At 26.1% G+C, this 16,161-nt stretch overlaps 1 protein-coding gene and 1 non-coding gene across 2 annotated transcripts; one reads left to right on the top strand and one right to left on the bottom strand.

The window, feature by feature from the left end:
• Positions 1-3,418: 3,418 nt before the first annotated feature.
• On the bottom strand, positions 3,419-6,530 carry LOC103504537 (plasmodesmata-located protein 6-like). The gene is made up of 3 exons (XM_008468881.3): positions 5,657-6,530; positions 4,615-4,740; positions 3,419-3,735 (listed from the first exon to the last, which is right to left on the bottom strand). The coding sequence occupies exons 1-3, from the start codon at positions 6,429-6,431 to the stop codon at positions 3,725-3,727; spliced, it is 912 nt and encodes a 303-aa protein (XP_008467103.1). The 5' UTR covers positions 6,432-6,530; the 3' UTR covers positions 3,419-3,724.
• Positions 6,531-10,243: 3,713 nt separating this feature from the next.
• Positions 10,244-10,315, top strand: TRNAK-UUU (transfer RNA lysine (anticodon UUU)). The gene has a single exon. It is a non-coding gene; the product is annotated as a tRNA-Lys (tRNA).
• Positions 10,316-16,161: the final 5,846 nt, after the last annotated feature.

Here is a 16,161-nt window from a genome sequence, read left to right as displayed (position 1 = left end):
TTATAGGGTATTTGTGGATGTGGGTGCATAGTTCCTATTAATTATAGGATATTTGTGGATTCTGTTACAAATGTATTTAGAAATCACATCTATCAATTAGGTAGGGGCATTTAAGGCATTGTTCTCCTATTTATTATTTAAAAATTTTATGTTTTGCTATTTTGTCAATTTAAAAATAAAATTGTTATTTATCCAAAAAAAAACACTATGGGCTACAGTTACTTATGGGCTAATCAGCCTGAGAACAAAATTTAGGCTAAATTTATTGGGCTTATGGGCCTAGTAGGCAAATTAAAAGAAGGTTGTGGAGATTATGCAAACGCAAATCCACAATTAAACTACAAACTTTCAATTGGGCTCTCAATTGGTGGGTCTGTATTGAGGACTATCCGGCCTCAGCCCAAGACCACATGGAAATCATGTTGTGCTCGGTCGGGAATGCCATGCCATCTCCGACAACATCATGGAAATAATGTTGCATTTGATGTCAAACATCTCATGGTTGAGTACAATATTTCTGTGTTACAAATGAATGAAACAAATTCCAATTTATAGCTTAGTAACTTAGTATTTCTTCTAAATACAAAATAAAATCAAATTACTGTAAAAATTAAAACATTAGTTAAAATTAACTAAATTAAATTTAGTTGCTAGAAACTACAAATTTAACTTTCATATATGTCAAAATTTGTAAATACAACGTCATCTAATTTTAAGTTTCAATCCAACTTGAAGATTTCTAGGTATGAATTTAATTCACATAATTAATTTTTTTTTTACGAGAATTGTTGAGAATGACAAATTTGACAAAATATTTGCAATATACTGCAAAATTTCAGATCCTATTAATGATAAACATTGATATGCTTTTATCAAATATCATATTGATAGACAGTAATAAAATTCTTTCGATGTCTATCATTTAGAATCTAAAACTTTGCTATATGTCGTAAATATTTTAGTTTATTTTTTATATTTCAAATTTTTATTATTATAAATATGCAACAACTTTACTAGGTGAAATTTTAATTATTTAGGTAAATTGAAGCTTTAATAATGATAGTAAATTTTAATTATTTAGGTAAATTGAAGCTTTAATAATGATAGTATGATCACTCAATAGCTATACTTTTTCTTGTTGAGCGTATGGCATAAAATAAAAACTCAAGGGGTACAATTTTTTTTTTCTTTTAGAAAAAAAAGGTTACAATTGCAAGTTTGAATGATATGCTCCATATTTTTTACTCAAAAAAATAAAAGAGTATTATATTATTTTTCTTATTGTTTCTATTATTTGTCAAAACAATGAGGGAAAAATAAAACCAAGTTTGACTTTTGATAGTATTTATCATCTTCAATATTATATATGACATCAGGCATTTCACCACTAATTGAGAAACATGCATAAACATCATTTGAACATAATATTAACAAAAAAAAAAAAAAAATTGTAATATCCTTGAAACCCTTGAAAAGCTTATGTGTTAGTAAATATGTGGTTAAAAATCAATGTAATTTTAAAAAACTTTCAAATGATTATAATTTAACTAACATAGGATGATGGTTGAGAGATAAGTTTAACTATGTCTGCTATGACAAAAGTTTAGCAATTAATAGATTAAAATTGAAACTTTGAAGTGATAATAGATTTAAATAAAAATTTTACAAAAATATCATGGTCTTTTGTCTTTTGAAAAATGTTGTCATTGAGTTTAGCAAATACATATTCGACATACAATTATTATAGTTTGTCAAAAATATTTTCGAATTTTTAAAAGTTTCAATAGTAACTTTAAGCTTAAAAAAAAAAAAAACTTCTAAAATACACTTAAAACTATTAATTAGTATTTTGTTTTCAAAATATCTTTAAAAATTTTCAATAGTTTCAATCCTGACTTCATACTTTAGAAAAAAAATAAAAAAATACCCATAAATTAGTACTTAACACATATATGAAATACAAATACAACATTTTTTTTCGTTGGTTCTTTTTTTTTCTTAGTATTCAAATTTTTATTTTCATGTCATGTAGGAATAAAGAAACTCTTGATAATTAGATTATATTATCTTGAACTTGAAATATAAGTTGAGTTTATAATTTTTTTTTGTTTTTTTAAAAAGTGAGTTTTATAATATGGTTGTAAATGATTAGAGAAATTGGGTCACAACACTAATAAAATCATGGGAAATAAAATAGTTGATGTATCATCTATCTCCCAAGTTTGAGAATCCTTTTCAAAGATTGGGACAGAAAGGAAAGGATAGCCAAAAAGTGACAGTTTTTCTAAGTTTTAAAAAGCAAAACCTAAACACACACACACGCACACATGTATATATATATATGAATAATAATAGATGAGAGAGAGAGATATGAGATGAGATTATAATTTAATTTGTATGGTTCTCACATAATTACTTCCCTACCACTATTTTTATCATTGTCATGATAGTGATAAGAGAGATAATGACACTTTTTATTTTTTATTTTTTATTTATTCTAATTTTATTGCCTTAGTTCATAATTTGTAAGGAAGGAGGTAATCTACCTACTTTATCTCAACATTTTAACATACTTTACTATCATATATCCATTGTGTTTATATAAGATATAGATGGATAGAAGATGAAAAGATCGGTTGTTACAAGAAATTAAGAAAAAGATGATAAGATAAGAAGTAGTATAGGCATTGAATTGTTGGGCAAAATTGGTAAGTGAATAGAATAGGGTATCTTTTTCAATACAACCCTTTTCAAGAGCAATTACCAAACCCACTTTTTTTGGTTATGGATTAAGTAAAAGACATCTTTGGTCAATTCATAGGTTGGCAGATGTGATAGACCAATTATTCCTACTTTTATTTACCCTTTTTTCTTTTCTTTTTCTTTTTCTTTTTCTTTTTCCTTTTAAATTAAAATTGGAATAACTCATGAAAAAAATGTTTTTCTTTTCCTATAAACAAAATCTAATTTTCTATGAAGTAATAACTTAAAAAGGATTTATCAAACCCTCTGAAATGATTTTCGATAATCACTAGTATTTTTATTATTTATTAATAACCCTTATTTCAAAAAGTTGAATTAAATAATTTATATTTAAAAAAAACTTTCAATCATTTAACATCGGTTGTACTAATACATGATCAAACATCTTTTCACTAAACCAATGATTTGTTAAATATATAAATATAAGTTTTATATTCAATGAAAATATAAACTTACAATTTTGTATTAGAGACAAATTTCAGTTAAAAATTAAAAAAATATATATATATATATATAGAAACTAAAGCGTTCTCTCGATGACCATATTCTTTCAAATGGATAAAAATAAAATAAAAAAATTTCACTCTTATAAATAATTAAACATTTTTCGACCTCATAAAATGCACATTTTTTTAATTTGTAAGAATTTTTGTCGAAGACCTAAGTTATATATGTATATATATATATATATAGTATATATATACAACATTAATATTACATAACAGAAAAACAGATATAGAAAATAGAGGCTGAAAATATCAAAAGTGGGAAAATGTTTGTAGCTTTTTTTCTTCTTTCTTTCTTATTGTAATTCAGTGTTGAATCTTCTCTTCTCTTTGCTTCTCTGTTGAGTCCCCTTGCTTCTTCTTGTTGCATAATTAAACTCTTTTTATTCTTTCGAGACCCACAAAAGTTCTGAAAATTACAGCTTTGCCCATACAAACTATCTTTACCTAATTAATTACTTACAACCTGCATTATATAAAATTGGGTTTTAATTCTAACAAAATTAAACAATATATAAACAAAATGACTAAAAAAGTTTATAAATTTTAATTATTTTCAGAGCAATCTTTCATTCAAATACCTGACAAATAAAATAAGGAATGACCATTTTGTTTGTTTCTTTCTATTATACCTTTAAAATAATGTTGAGTTTGATTTTAAAAAGATTAAAGACTAAATACTTATTGAGCAGAACTAAAAAAACTAAGGTTCAAATAATAAAATCAACCTTCTTTTTTATAAAATTTAAATGAAGTGTGTATCATATTAGGTCATTTATATACGTATATAATTTTGTTTGAATTTTGTTTCCAATGCTTTGAAATGTATAATAGAAACTAGGAGTATAAACAAACTGTTTTCGTTAGTAAAAAATTAAGAATTTATGAACGAATTTGGAAATTTTAAAAAATTTAGTGGGAAAAACAAAACCAATAAACATAGATAGATAATGGTATTTAGTATATAATTTTAACTCATAAAACCTTGTTCTTAATTTAAAGTAAATAAAAGGGAAAAAAAAGCATAAAATAGGAAAATTGATTTGAAATATATAGGGCCACTAGCAAACTTAACTCAAAACACAAAAGTAGAATCATAATCTATCAAAACATTAAACATTTTCATTGCAAAATAATTCAAAGTATTTACAAAATATAACAAAATTTTATATTCTATTAATAATAGATATTAACATACACGATAAAAGTCTATAAGTATTTCATAAATGAAATTAATATAAAATTTTGTTACACATTATAAATATTTGAGAAGAAAACTATTTTCACAATAAATAAATAAAGTAGAAGATAAATAAATTTAGAAAAGAGAGAGAGTTAAATTTACCTTTTCCCTTCTCACATTTTTTGTTGAGGTAAGTGATGAATAAGATGAGCAAGGCAACCGCTGCAATGAGTCCAATAATTATTGCTAATGTCTTGTTCGTCTCATTGTCATTGCCTTTTGACTCTTCTGCCAATCCAATATATTACTCCAACTAATCACTTTCTTTTTCTTCTTTTTCTAATGAACAATTATATTATTTTCATCCATGGCAACCGAATATTTTCTTCTTCTTCTTTTTTTTAATATTCGTAATTTGTTTTATTACAAATAAATAAAAACAAGTTGTCCAAAACACCAAGTACATTTCAACTAAATTTTCCTCTAATAAAATAAGGGCCAATTAGATAATAACTATTAATTATTTTTAAATGTGGAATAATAGTTTTTTTTTTTTTTTTTTAAAAAAAAGTACATGTATTGGGAAAGAGTTTCCAAAATGTGGTTGAAGTAAGAGATGGGTTGGAAGACAAATATATAAGTCTCTTGATTTAAATGCATTATCTTTTCTTATTAGTTAAATTTTAAGACAATCCTACCTCATTTACAAGAAGAGACTTCGTTTTTATTGTTTTATTATTAAATTGTTGGTAGTTATCCATAAAAGACTATAAATTTAAAAAAAAAAAAACAAAAAAAAATCAACCACGAAGCTCTTCAATAAAAGAATAGTATAAATCAAATATAAAAACAAAATTTTCAAGAAAGAAAATATTGCCCATTTAATTTTTTACATTAAAGATCTTTTAATTTATTTTAGATAAACGCTACGGAAATTCGAAAACTTATTTTCATCTTTAATATTTAATAGACACTAAAATTTTTCACAATTATAAAATGAAAACTTTTGTAATTAGTAAATTTATGAGTTAAAAAATTAAAATAAATAATTTATTTTAAAATAATTAAAAAAGAATCTTTATAGTTCAATAATAGACATGGAAAAAAGTTCCTAGAAAATTTGAAGGAATTATAAGAATAAAATTTAAAGTTTTGAACAATGAAATAGAGTAATTTGTAATTAGATTTTAAAAAATTGACTTACTATTTCCATTAGCATTTGCATTTGCATAACCAAAGCCATTTCCATTATCTTGGGCGTGATCAGCACCTCTAGTAAAGCGCGCGTAGCATTTAGCCAAGAACAAATCACCCCAAGAGTAAGGGCCACAAGCAGATTTCAGCCGTCCGATGGCATCAGAAACACAATCCTGACACTCGCTCGCACTCAAATCCCCAACGCACTGCGCCACGCTCCGTACATCCCCGGATCCACCTGTTTTGTAGGTCCCACCACTGCTAACCAAATACTCCAGCGCGGCATCAACCCCAGTCAACGCGTCCACGTCAGACCCAATCGACGCCCCACATTTCTTCACCACAACCGTCTTGTCCTCTACTCCAAAGAAGCTTTTGTTGTCGTACTTCACGAAACACCCCTCCAGTTGCAACGCGCCGCCGCACGCGTCGCTACAGATGGTTCCGAGACGGCTGACCGCTCCAGCGACGCACTGAGAGCAGTCCCCGGAGTTGAGGTCGCCCCGGCATTGGTAGAGGCCGTAGATGGTGTTTTGTGAGGCGGAGCCGAGGACGGTGAAGTTGCCGTAAGTGGCGGAAGCAGCGGAGGCGACGAGGCGGGTGAGGAGTAAGTTGAGATTGGAATCGTAAGGGGAATTGGGAATGTATTTTTGGATTGTGCAGCCGACGAAGACGAAGGTGTCTAAGGAAGCGGAGGACGAAGGAGGTGTCAGAATTACGATGGCTCCGTACAGAAATGTCAGAAATGAAGAGAAAGAAAATCGTCTTTCAGTTGCCGACATGTCGAATGAGAGAGAAGGGATTTTGCAGAGAGAATTTAGGTGGAGAAGACGATGATCGGGAAAAGAAGATTGGTAATTAATTTACTTTCCCAAGCCGAGTTAGACACTAACTTTACAAATATATATAATGATTATATTATATCATATTATAAAGTTTACGTAAAAAGCAAAAAAAAAAAAAAAAAACGAAATTATATTATATATATAAGAAGAAAAAAGATCAATGTTGACCCCTCTTATACGTCTGAATTTTTCATTTTCTTTTTCTTTTTCTTTTAAGCCCACCTACTAGCAAGTCACTCAAAATTAAAAACCTAATGGAGAAAGTCGAGAGTCTAACCCCAACCAATATGTTTCGTAATGGAAGAAGTACAAAACTATACACCATTTGCTAAACCGACATCAGATAAGGCCACACAATGAGTAGTACTATTAGACAAATATAGAGAAAACGAACTCGTTAATTTTGACAATTGAATCATTTATCTACGTAAAAAGAATCATTTGATCGATGTTATTTTGTTTATATAAAGTTTGCAATTATTTTAAGTTTTTGAGTATTACAAAAATTTTAACGTGCTCCAAAGTAAAAAAAAAAAAGAAGAAGAAGAAGATCTACCGTACAATCAAATGATTTATAAATGATATGGATTATACAAATTGATTTTATTCAGAGGGAAAAAGAATAGACAACGTTCCTATCTTTTTGGTTAAGTTTAGGAAATTTGCAAATTTATTCTATTTTTAATTTGTACATTATTAGTCAAACTTACTAGAGGGTGTAGGTAGATTCTTAATTATACACTTTTCTTGTTTGTTGAAATTAGTGGAAAAATTAGCACAATATTTCAAATTTGATGAAATTCAAAGTGATACAATCTGATATTTTCCTTTTTTTTTTTTTTTTTTTTACAAAAATATATATTAGATTTATTTCCCAAGTTTTAAAATGGTGTTCATTAGCTTCAATGGTTTAAAATATTCTAATTATCAAAGTAACTAACCTGTGATACAATCTAAAATTTTGATCCTTTTTTAGAAAAATATATATTAGATTTAATCTACCAACTAATGGTGTTCATTAAGCTTCAATAATTTAAAATAATCTAATTACTAAAAGTAACTGATCTTCAATTAATTACCGAATAAGTTACAACATTATATGTAATGAATTTTTATAATAATTTAGAGAGTTGTTAAAAGCTTTGTTTTTAACTTTTCTAATAGAGTATAATTCAACAAATTATAACATTTTAGCCATCCACCAAATCTTTAATTTTTACTTCAAATAATAAATTTAACAACATGTGAGGTTAAGACATTTAAATATTGACTTCTTTATTCTATGCTTTCCATACATTAATCAGGAAAGTGTTTTTTACTGACAAACGTACAAATTCTTGGAAAAGTTCATAAAACTCAATTTCATGATTATCCTAATTCACTATACATAATAATCAAAATAAAAGATCTACACATGGATACGATGTGAACCACGATCTATGAGGTGATAGCTAGAATTACGTAGAACTTAAATTATTAATAACTTATAAAGAGGTCGATATGAGACTATATAAAGGCATAGTATTTGACTATCTTTGGTACTATAATTTTGTATCGATATATAAGTTGATTTTGAAAGTATTCTGATTAATAGATTGGCTTCTATTATGCACGATCAAGTTCTCATGTCAAAAATTATGATCACATGGTATATCAATTAGATAATCCAACATTTAAACTAACAATTAAATTAGTTCCAACACAAATCCCCATTACTTCGTGTTGGTTGCAATAAAAAAATATATACATATTTGAAATTATGTGCATCACCCACTTGAATTTAATATAATGTATGCTTCACATTTCATTAAAGTCGTCTATTATTTTACGTAGTACTATATTAAAATAATCAATTAAGGAAATTACATATCAACACATGTATGCATGTAATCAAATTTTCCAAAAGAAAATTAAAAGATAATCATGATCATATACTTACCAACTTATTTGTTTGCTATTTAATTCACAATATACTCTTGAATGTGACCAACTCTTGAACTAAACCAATAGTTAAATTGCTATAAAGTTTTGAAACTTAAAGTTGTTATCATAATTAAAGCATTATTTATAACTAGTAATTTTTTTTTTTTTTTGATTTAAGTATTATATTTGTCCTAAGGTGGAATCTTGATATAATTACATATATTTTTTTATGTAAAAGAAAATAGATAATAATGTGTGAACATTATTCTGGGGGCAAAAGGGTCAAATTTAGGGTCCAAAAGTGGTTATCCAGGTCAGCATAGAAGATAACAAAAGAGAAATGGTTTGGTTCTAGAATTAACCCTATTATTGAAACAGAAATGACATAGATTCCCTTGTTGCTTAATTACTATTTTACTCATTTGGCCACATCCATCATTATCTTACAATTCTATCTAATTAAATTCTTTTCTTCACTTTAACATAATAAAAATTAAATTATATTTTGAAAAGTTTAAGATTGCATGATACAAATATCCATTATAGGTAAGTCATCAGTGTTGTATAATAATCCTAATTTATCGTCACATTTACCTTAGTGAAAACGTAATAAATCAATAGAAGCAAAGAAAAGTGGACTCCATTTGAATTTGCGTGCTATTTATCTCTATTTTTCATTTTTTCTAACTCGTTGCACACAATTCTATAATGAAAAAACACACATGTCCAAGAGCTACATCATAGCATTAACTTTATTGTTATAGTAATTTTTATAGTATAGTTAAAAAAATTACTAATTTTGACATATTTATTGTTACCATTGCTCTTAGAAGTAAAAATAGAGATAATAAATTTGACAAAATCTATAGGTTTTTAGTAAATTCGATTAAAAAAATCTAATACTTTTATGATTTAACTGGTTACAATTAATCAATAAAAAAAAAATCCACTACGATGAGTAATTTTTTTATAGTCCGATAAATGTGTCCTTAATATTTGTCCATGTCAGGCTTAAAAAAAAAAATAAAGAAGCAAAATTTATAGGTAGGTTTGTTATTATTTAATTAGAATGAAATGTTGGGAAGAAATTAAATTAAATTAAATAGTGATATATTTGATAGGTGTTGGAGGGTTGTATAAGAATATATGTTAGGGTGAGTTGAAAACCAAAAAGAGAATAATTGGAAAAAGGGACAAATTACAAACTCCAAATTTGATAACTTTAAAGGGATGGTTAGTTAAGTGGTCACAAACCCTAATAATTGTAATCACATATGGTTCTAATCCTAAAACATCACCCCAATTTCTTTAACCTATATATATGTGCTTTTAATATAAACAACACAAATTGTAACATATTAAGAATTTTTCTTACTTTATGAACTGAATGGTGGGTGATGAGAAATTAAGTTTAATTTAAAGGTCTTTAGAGTGTGTTTTAGTTTTTACTTTTTAATTAATATTGTTAAAATTTGAAAATAAGTCATTTTAAACATCATTACTTTTTTACCTAGTAATTTTTTTCTTAGTTAATTTGAATAGATAATAACTGGTTGGTAAATTGTATTCATATATTTATATATGAAACATCGTTTATAAATTTGTACTAGTACTTTTATAAACCCATAGATTACAATACATTTACAATCTAAATACATTCTATTTACACAACTTTAAATTCTTGAAGCTCTGAAAATTAAACAAAAAACTTATCTAAAAGTTTGTTTGATTGTTAGTTGTATCAGGATGTTGAAATTTTATTAAATATAAATTTATTAGCTGGATTGGTGTTTGAATGCTTTCATAGTTATTAAAATAGATATAATGCCGTCTTAGCTCAGTGGTAGAGCGCGTGGCTTTTAACCACGTGGTCGTGGGTTCGATCCCCACAGACGGCGGCGTTTCAAATTGTTGGTTGTTATTTCATGTTTTTATTTCTTTATCGGTATATATAGCTTAAAATAATAATTTATAACTTATTTTCTATAATATAAACAACAACAATGATTTTAATATAGATATTATTTCTATTGAGGTGCCTCAGTAAAAGAGCACTAAAGTAAAAATAATACTACACTAAAGTGAAATTTTTTAATATAAAACAAATATATATAGAATAATATAATTGAATATGTGATACATCAGTTAGGCTCCAAAACGACTTGTCAATCTACTTTGATAAAAACTTAATGGTTTTGTGCCCACGTGAATGTCTCTTGCCTTTGGTTCAAACTAATAAATTATTAGATTAAACTGAAAAAACAAATAATAAAAAATACGAGAGAAACGGATAAAATGTATTTGGTACGAAAAGAAAGTATATACTCTAAATTTGTAGTTTGGGAAAAAATAGTTCAAGTTAAGATAAAATAAATTAAGCACTAGCATGATGTCAAGTTACATATACTTTGAACCTCAAACCAATCTTAGGTTATCAATTATCCATTCAAAGCATTAGGGTTGAGTCAAGTTAGTTTTGTTGTTGAGTTGGGTTGGGAAACATTATCTATTTTTGTAGAGTCAAATTTCACTATAGGTTGGTTGACCAAACTCAATCCAAATTATATATATATTAATTTGTATGAAATGTTGACCGCACGGAATCTCTATAGCCAATTTTCCATTTTTTTTCTTATGAAATAATAAGGTGCCTTTCGTACTACCTTATTTTACACAATCCAGAAACTTCCATAACCTTGGTGTGATTCTTCGATTTGAGCAAGAGAACCTGACGTGATACATCTTTGTAATGAAAATGGAGTGAAAACATGAGTTTACAAGTATCTAATCTATAGAATAAGCACCGTGAACTATCTGCTCCACAAGTTAATATTTTATCTTATCAATGATCTTTGGTCCTCCCTAACTTAATTGGTTCCATTAGTCAGTCTTCCGCTTTTTGAAACAAATATGAATTCAGTCTCCTTCTACATGCTCCTATTTACTGAATATGGATAAACAAGTCACTTGGACCTACAATATACCTGTCTTATCGAGCCTCTTGATTGATTAATTTCACTAGAAATGGAATGCTTCCGAAGGAGGTTGAAATTCATATTATATATATGGACTAATTTGTCTATTTTTTATGCACAAAGGTTGTTTACTTTTATTGATTAATTTATCGATATTGAATGCTTTTCTTCAAAATTTTTATTTTGTTTAAACTTTGTATGAAATAAGTTAGAGTTGGATAGGAGAATTATCTCAAAACAACCTACTCGAATTTTTTAATAATCCAAAAAAATACCCTAAAATCAATCCAACCCATTCCTGGGTACACTCATAATTTGCGAAGTCATATATAGTTTGGAAATATTTATGAAATGGATCGGTAAAATTACTTGTTTCATCTTAACTAATTTGTCATTAATAATTAATATATACACACCTTTCCATGCACTTTCCCTTTTCCTTTCCCTTTCCCTTTCCCATTTGTTGGAAAAGGAAAAAGTAAATAAAATAAAATAAAAGGAAAGGAAATTAAAAGCAGAGCTTCCTTTTCTTAATTAATTAAGATTAGTTTGCTTTATATCACACCACACCATTACAAGGGCAGATATATCTTTTTTCATTCTCATTCTTTGACATGATTTTGAATTGAGATTGATTTTATCATATAACTAAAAGTTCAATGTCTTTATATTTATTTTCAAATGCAACAATTATGAAGATTCCTTATTTTTTAAAACTTTTGGGGAAAATTCATTTAGAGTAATCTCACACCCTAATTTATTTATTTTAAAAAGAAAGTATTCTAAAAAAAATGATAGAGAGAGAAATAATTGAGAGCAAAAGGGCATGGGGTTTAATAATCAATATTTCTTATTTTGGTGATGTTTGGACAAAGCATGCCCATCTTCACCTGCTTCCATTTACTATCTTTTTTTTTTTTTTTTTTTTTTTATCTAAATTATATATATATTATTCAATTATTATTTTTGGGTTGTTTAATTTCAGAGCAATTTCTAAAATTACTTTTCTCTACATTCAAAACAAATACAAAAGTACATCAAATCAAATGAGTACCAAAGTATAAAATTGAAAAGTAGGCTATCAATTCTATTTCAATATATTTTACATGCAATTGATTTGTTATATAGTTGAAACAAGTCTTTCTATTCAATTTAAATATACATAAATTAAAAAAAAAAAAAACAAACAAAAAATACATCTTACTAAATTTTTCCATCAAGTTAAGGCTCCAATATTTATCTTTATCTTTGATATATATATCGAAAAAATATGTAAAAATATCAAATTTAATCCTAAATGTGAAGTTGATCCTATTGATTTGGACTATGAACTTTTTATAATTTCATTAACTTTAAACCTCAAAGTTATATTGTTGCGACTTAAATTTCGATCAATTTTTGCTAGTTTACCTATTAATTTTAACAAATAAAATAAACTAAAACTCAATGATTTCAATGAAATAAAGTTTTTCATAAAAACACGTTTAACCAAAGTACAAATTAACCATTGAAACCTTTGGAAACTTTATAAACTACAATGGAAAAGAAAAGATGCCAATTTATTAATTTACATGTTTTATAATTCATTAAATCCAAAGGAGTAGATTTTTCTTAAAAGTGAACACTGATTATTGTTGGTCTTAATTGTGCATACAACAGTTGGGTCTTCAATTGGTGTGAAGGTTGAAATTGCAAACACTTCTAAATCATACAATTATAATTGCTACACTTTTATAAGTTTATTAACAAATTTTAATGAAATTGATAATTTTAAGGTAGTCAAAATTTCTATTTTTAACAAAAAAAAAAAAAATTTTACTAAAATCTATTTTAAATACGTTATTCTTGAAAATTTTAATGAAAAATTCATTTTATATCTAACGTTTCCAATAAATTGTTTGACGCATATAAAATTTTCTAACTTTTAAAATAGATAGGGTTTAAATCTATTTATAAGGAAATCATAAACATTTTTTTTTTTTTTAAATTTTGTGGATAGCATAGCATGAATGAAAATAATGTGAATAAGTAGATTTTTTATTTAATTACTTTTTTTTAGCTTATTGACTTATAATTAGTGAGAAGAGTCAATAAGGAACCCATCTTGACCAAAAGACAAAATTTACACACTAAGTTGACAATTTAAAACCAATTCTAGTCCTTTTCAGACATTTATATATATAAACTATTTTTTTTTAATAATATTTGTAAATGTAGTTGGAAATTGATTGATTGAAGACGTAGTCAACTTAAAATGACATATATTATACTAAACCTATTGGCAGTATCAAATGGGTTAAATAACTAAATTATACCAAAAATTTGACCATTTCTTACTAAAATAAATAAGCTTTCAAATTTGTGAGGTGTGGATTCAAACTTTATATTATTGCTACCTGCTCTCTATTTGATAAGAAGAATATCATTTTCAAATTCAAATTCAACAATTTCACTTGCATAGGTCAATTAAGGTCAAAGTAAATTAATTTTTATAAAAAAAAAACCTAATTGGAATAGGTTTAGGGTTTAAAACAATAACTTAAAGATTTTAAAGGACAAATGAGACCATAATAATTTAAACAACTACATTAATCATAAAGAGAAAGCAAAAGAAACAATCATAATTTAAACATCTACGTCAACCGAATTTATAAGAAAACACAGTTAATTTTGATTTTGAAGTACTAAAATTGGAATAGGTGATGTCAATAATTGTTGAGGTTCATTATTATTGCTTATCCTTTGGGTTTCTTGAGACCAAAGACCAAAAACCTATATGTCATTTAGTGAAGATAAGATTTGTATGTCTTAGAAATCAATGTAATAAATTCTTGGGTAGCAATGAACCATTACATGGGGGATGCCTAAATCTATATGTATAGATCCCATGTGACATGGTTATCTAACATTTGTCTAAAGGCATCTACTTTTTTCACCAAATAAATATATAAATATATAAATATATATATATATATATATATATATATATATATATATATATTGATTGAAAGAGACTATGCTTTTAAAAAATAATTACATTCTTATTAAATGAAGTGCAAATAAACTATTAGATAAAATAAAGAGGATTATTTTGGAGGATGTTAAATCATTTCTATACCCAGCTTGTGTTAAGGTAATGAATTTAAAGATAATTTATCTTTTTGATACATTCTTCCATGTGGGGTCACCACTAGAATTTTTAGAAAGTTCTCTTCAAATAAAAAAAAGTTGCATGATATTTCTGTCAAAAGAGAATCAAATAATTGAAGAGTTAAAAACGATTTATTTTGTCATTTGTTTAAACCTCACTTTTGGACAACAATGACAACAAATAATAGTATCTATTTTCAACAAACTAAACTCCATGCTAATCCATCTCTTTCAGATTGAAGGTTCAAACTCCTACCAACATTGTTCTTCTACCCAACACAAATAATAATACATATTTTCAAAATGTATCATTACATGGTTCTTAACCATCCTAACTTTTCTCTTTAATGGTCTGTTTGATAAAGAATTTAAAAAAAAAAAAACAAAATAAATAAAAGATGAAATAAAAACATAATTATATTTCATGTTTTTAGATATTTTTAATCGTATGGATATTTTAACTAATCTCATAAAATAACCTAAATAGGTGACCACCATAAATTAAACTTACGACCTCTAGTTTAATTATTAAAACTATCTCTCTTTCTACAATTAGGTCAACCAACGATAGTTAACAGTTGCAAACTAATTATAGTTATTAGTAAGTAGTACTTTATAATAAATTATAGTTATTTTATTTATGAACATATTTGTGTTAAAAATCATGATTATTGTTTTACAATATTATATAATGGATAGAAAAAGTTGAATTTTGATCACTCGTTAAAACTTAAATTTTATGGTTTATAATTAAAATTAACCAATATAAATTGATAAAAGTTTCATAGTAAACAGTCGCGGTGGTAGGGTAGGGGATATCTATGAGGATTTAGCAAACCAAGATATGAAATTAACCTTTAAGTTTTAACTTTGTCTAAATCATAGTGCAAAACTTAAAAGTTTAACCTAGTTTATTATATAATATATAATACATTTTAATCTATAATATATATAAAAGAATGTAATTGAGCCTCATTTTACCCTTTTTATTGTAACTTTCTTTTAATCTTGTTTTAGCGACAATTTTATCAATCACATAGATTTAATGTTTGTAGTCATTTTTATTATAATTTTTAATGTTTGTTTCAGTGGAAATGTTTTTTTTAACTTTCCATCTTATTATAACTTTTCTTAAAATTTAAAAATTTTCTCTCTAATTAATTATGTCATTTAAATTTATCCAAATCCATTCATATTCCTCTCTCCCTTAATCTCCAATCTCACAACTATTCACATTTCCATTCTCTTATATTAATTCTTTTGTATCTCTTGCAACCTTTTAAATTCTTCTTTTTCAAATCTTTAAGTATAAATATCTCATTTTTTTTTCATTCATGTTCACAACTTACAACAAAATGCTAAAGATGAAGAAAAAAACAAATCATGTTTTCCTATTCTCTTCTAATTTTTTTTTTAATTTTGATTTGTATTTTTTTTATATAGAAATATGCTTGTGTATATTCCTTTATTCATGAATTTCTTTTTAGTACACAACTAAAGTTGGAGAGACTTAAACCACCAACTTTTAACATATATATATATATTTATATTTATGCTTTGTTTAAATTATGTAATATTGATAATCTTTTTTTAATGTAACTATGGAAATTTTGCTCATG

The sequence above is a fragment of the Cucumis melo genome, chromosome 9, assembly GCF_025177605.1.
Source record: "Cucumis melo cultivar AY chromosome 9, USDA_Cmelo_AY_1.0, whole genome shotgun sequence".
Lineage (NCBI taxonomy): Eukaryota > Viridiplantae > Streptophyta > Magnoliopsida > Cucurbitales > Cucurbitaceae > Cucumis > Cucumis melo.
The sequence above is the reverse complement of the archived record's forward strand: the minus strand, read 5'-3'. Positions and strand labels throughout refer to the sequence as shown.

What these genes read in the sequence shown, in the direction of transcription:
- LOC103504537 (XM_008468881.3), bottom strand. Translation starts at nt 6,431, where the DNA reads ATGTCGGCAACTGAAAGACGATTTTCTTTCTCTTCATTTCTGACATTT. An exon ending in TGCAAATGCTAATGGAAATA is followed by an intron (nt 4,741 to 5,656) that starts GTAAGTCAATTT and finishes TTGGATTGGCAG; the next exon opens with AAGAGTCAAAAGGCAATGAC.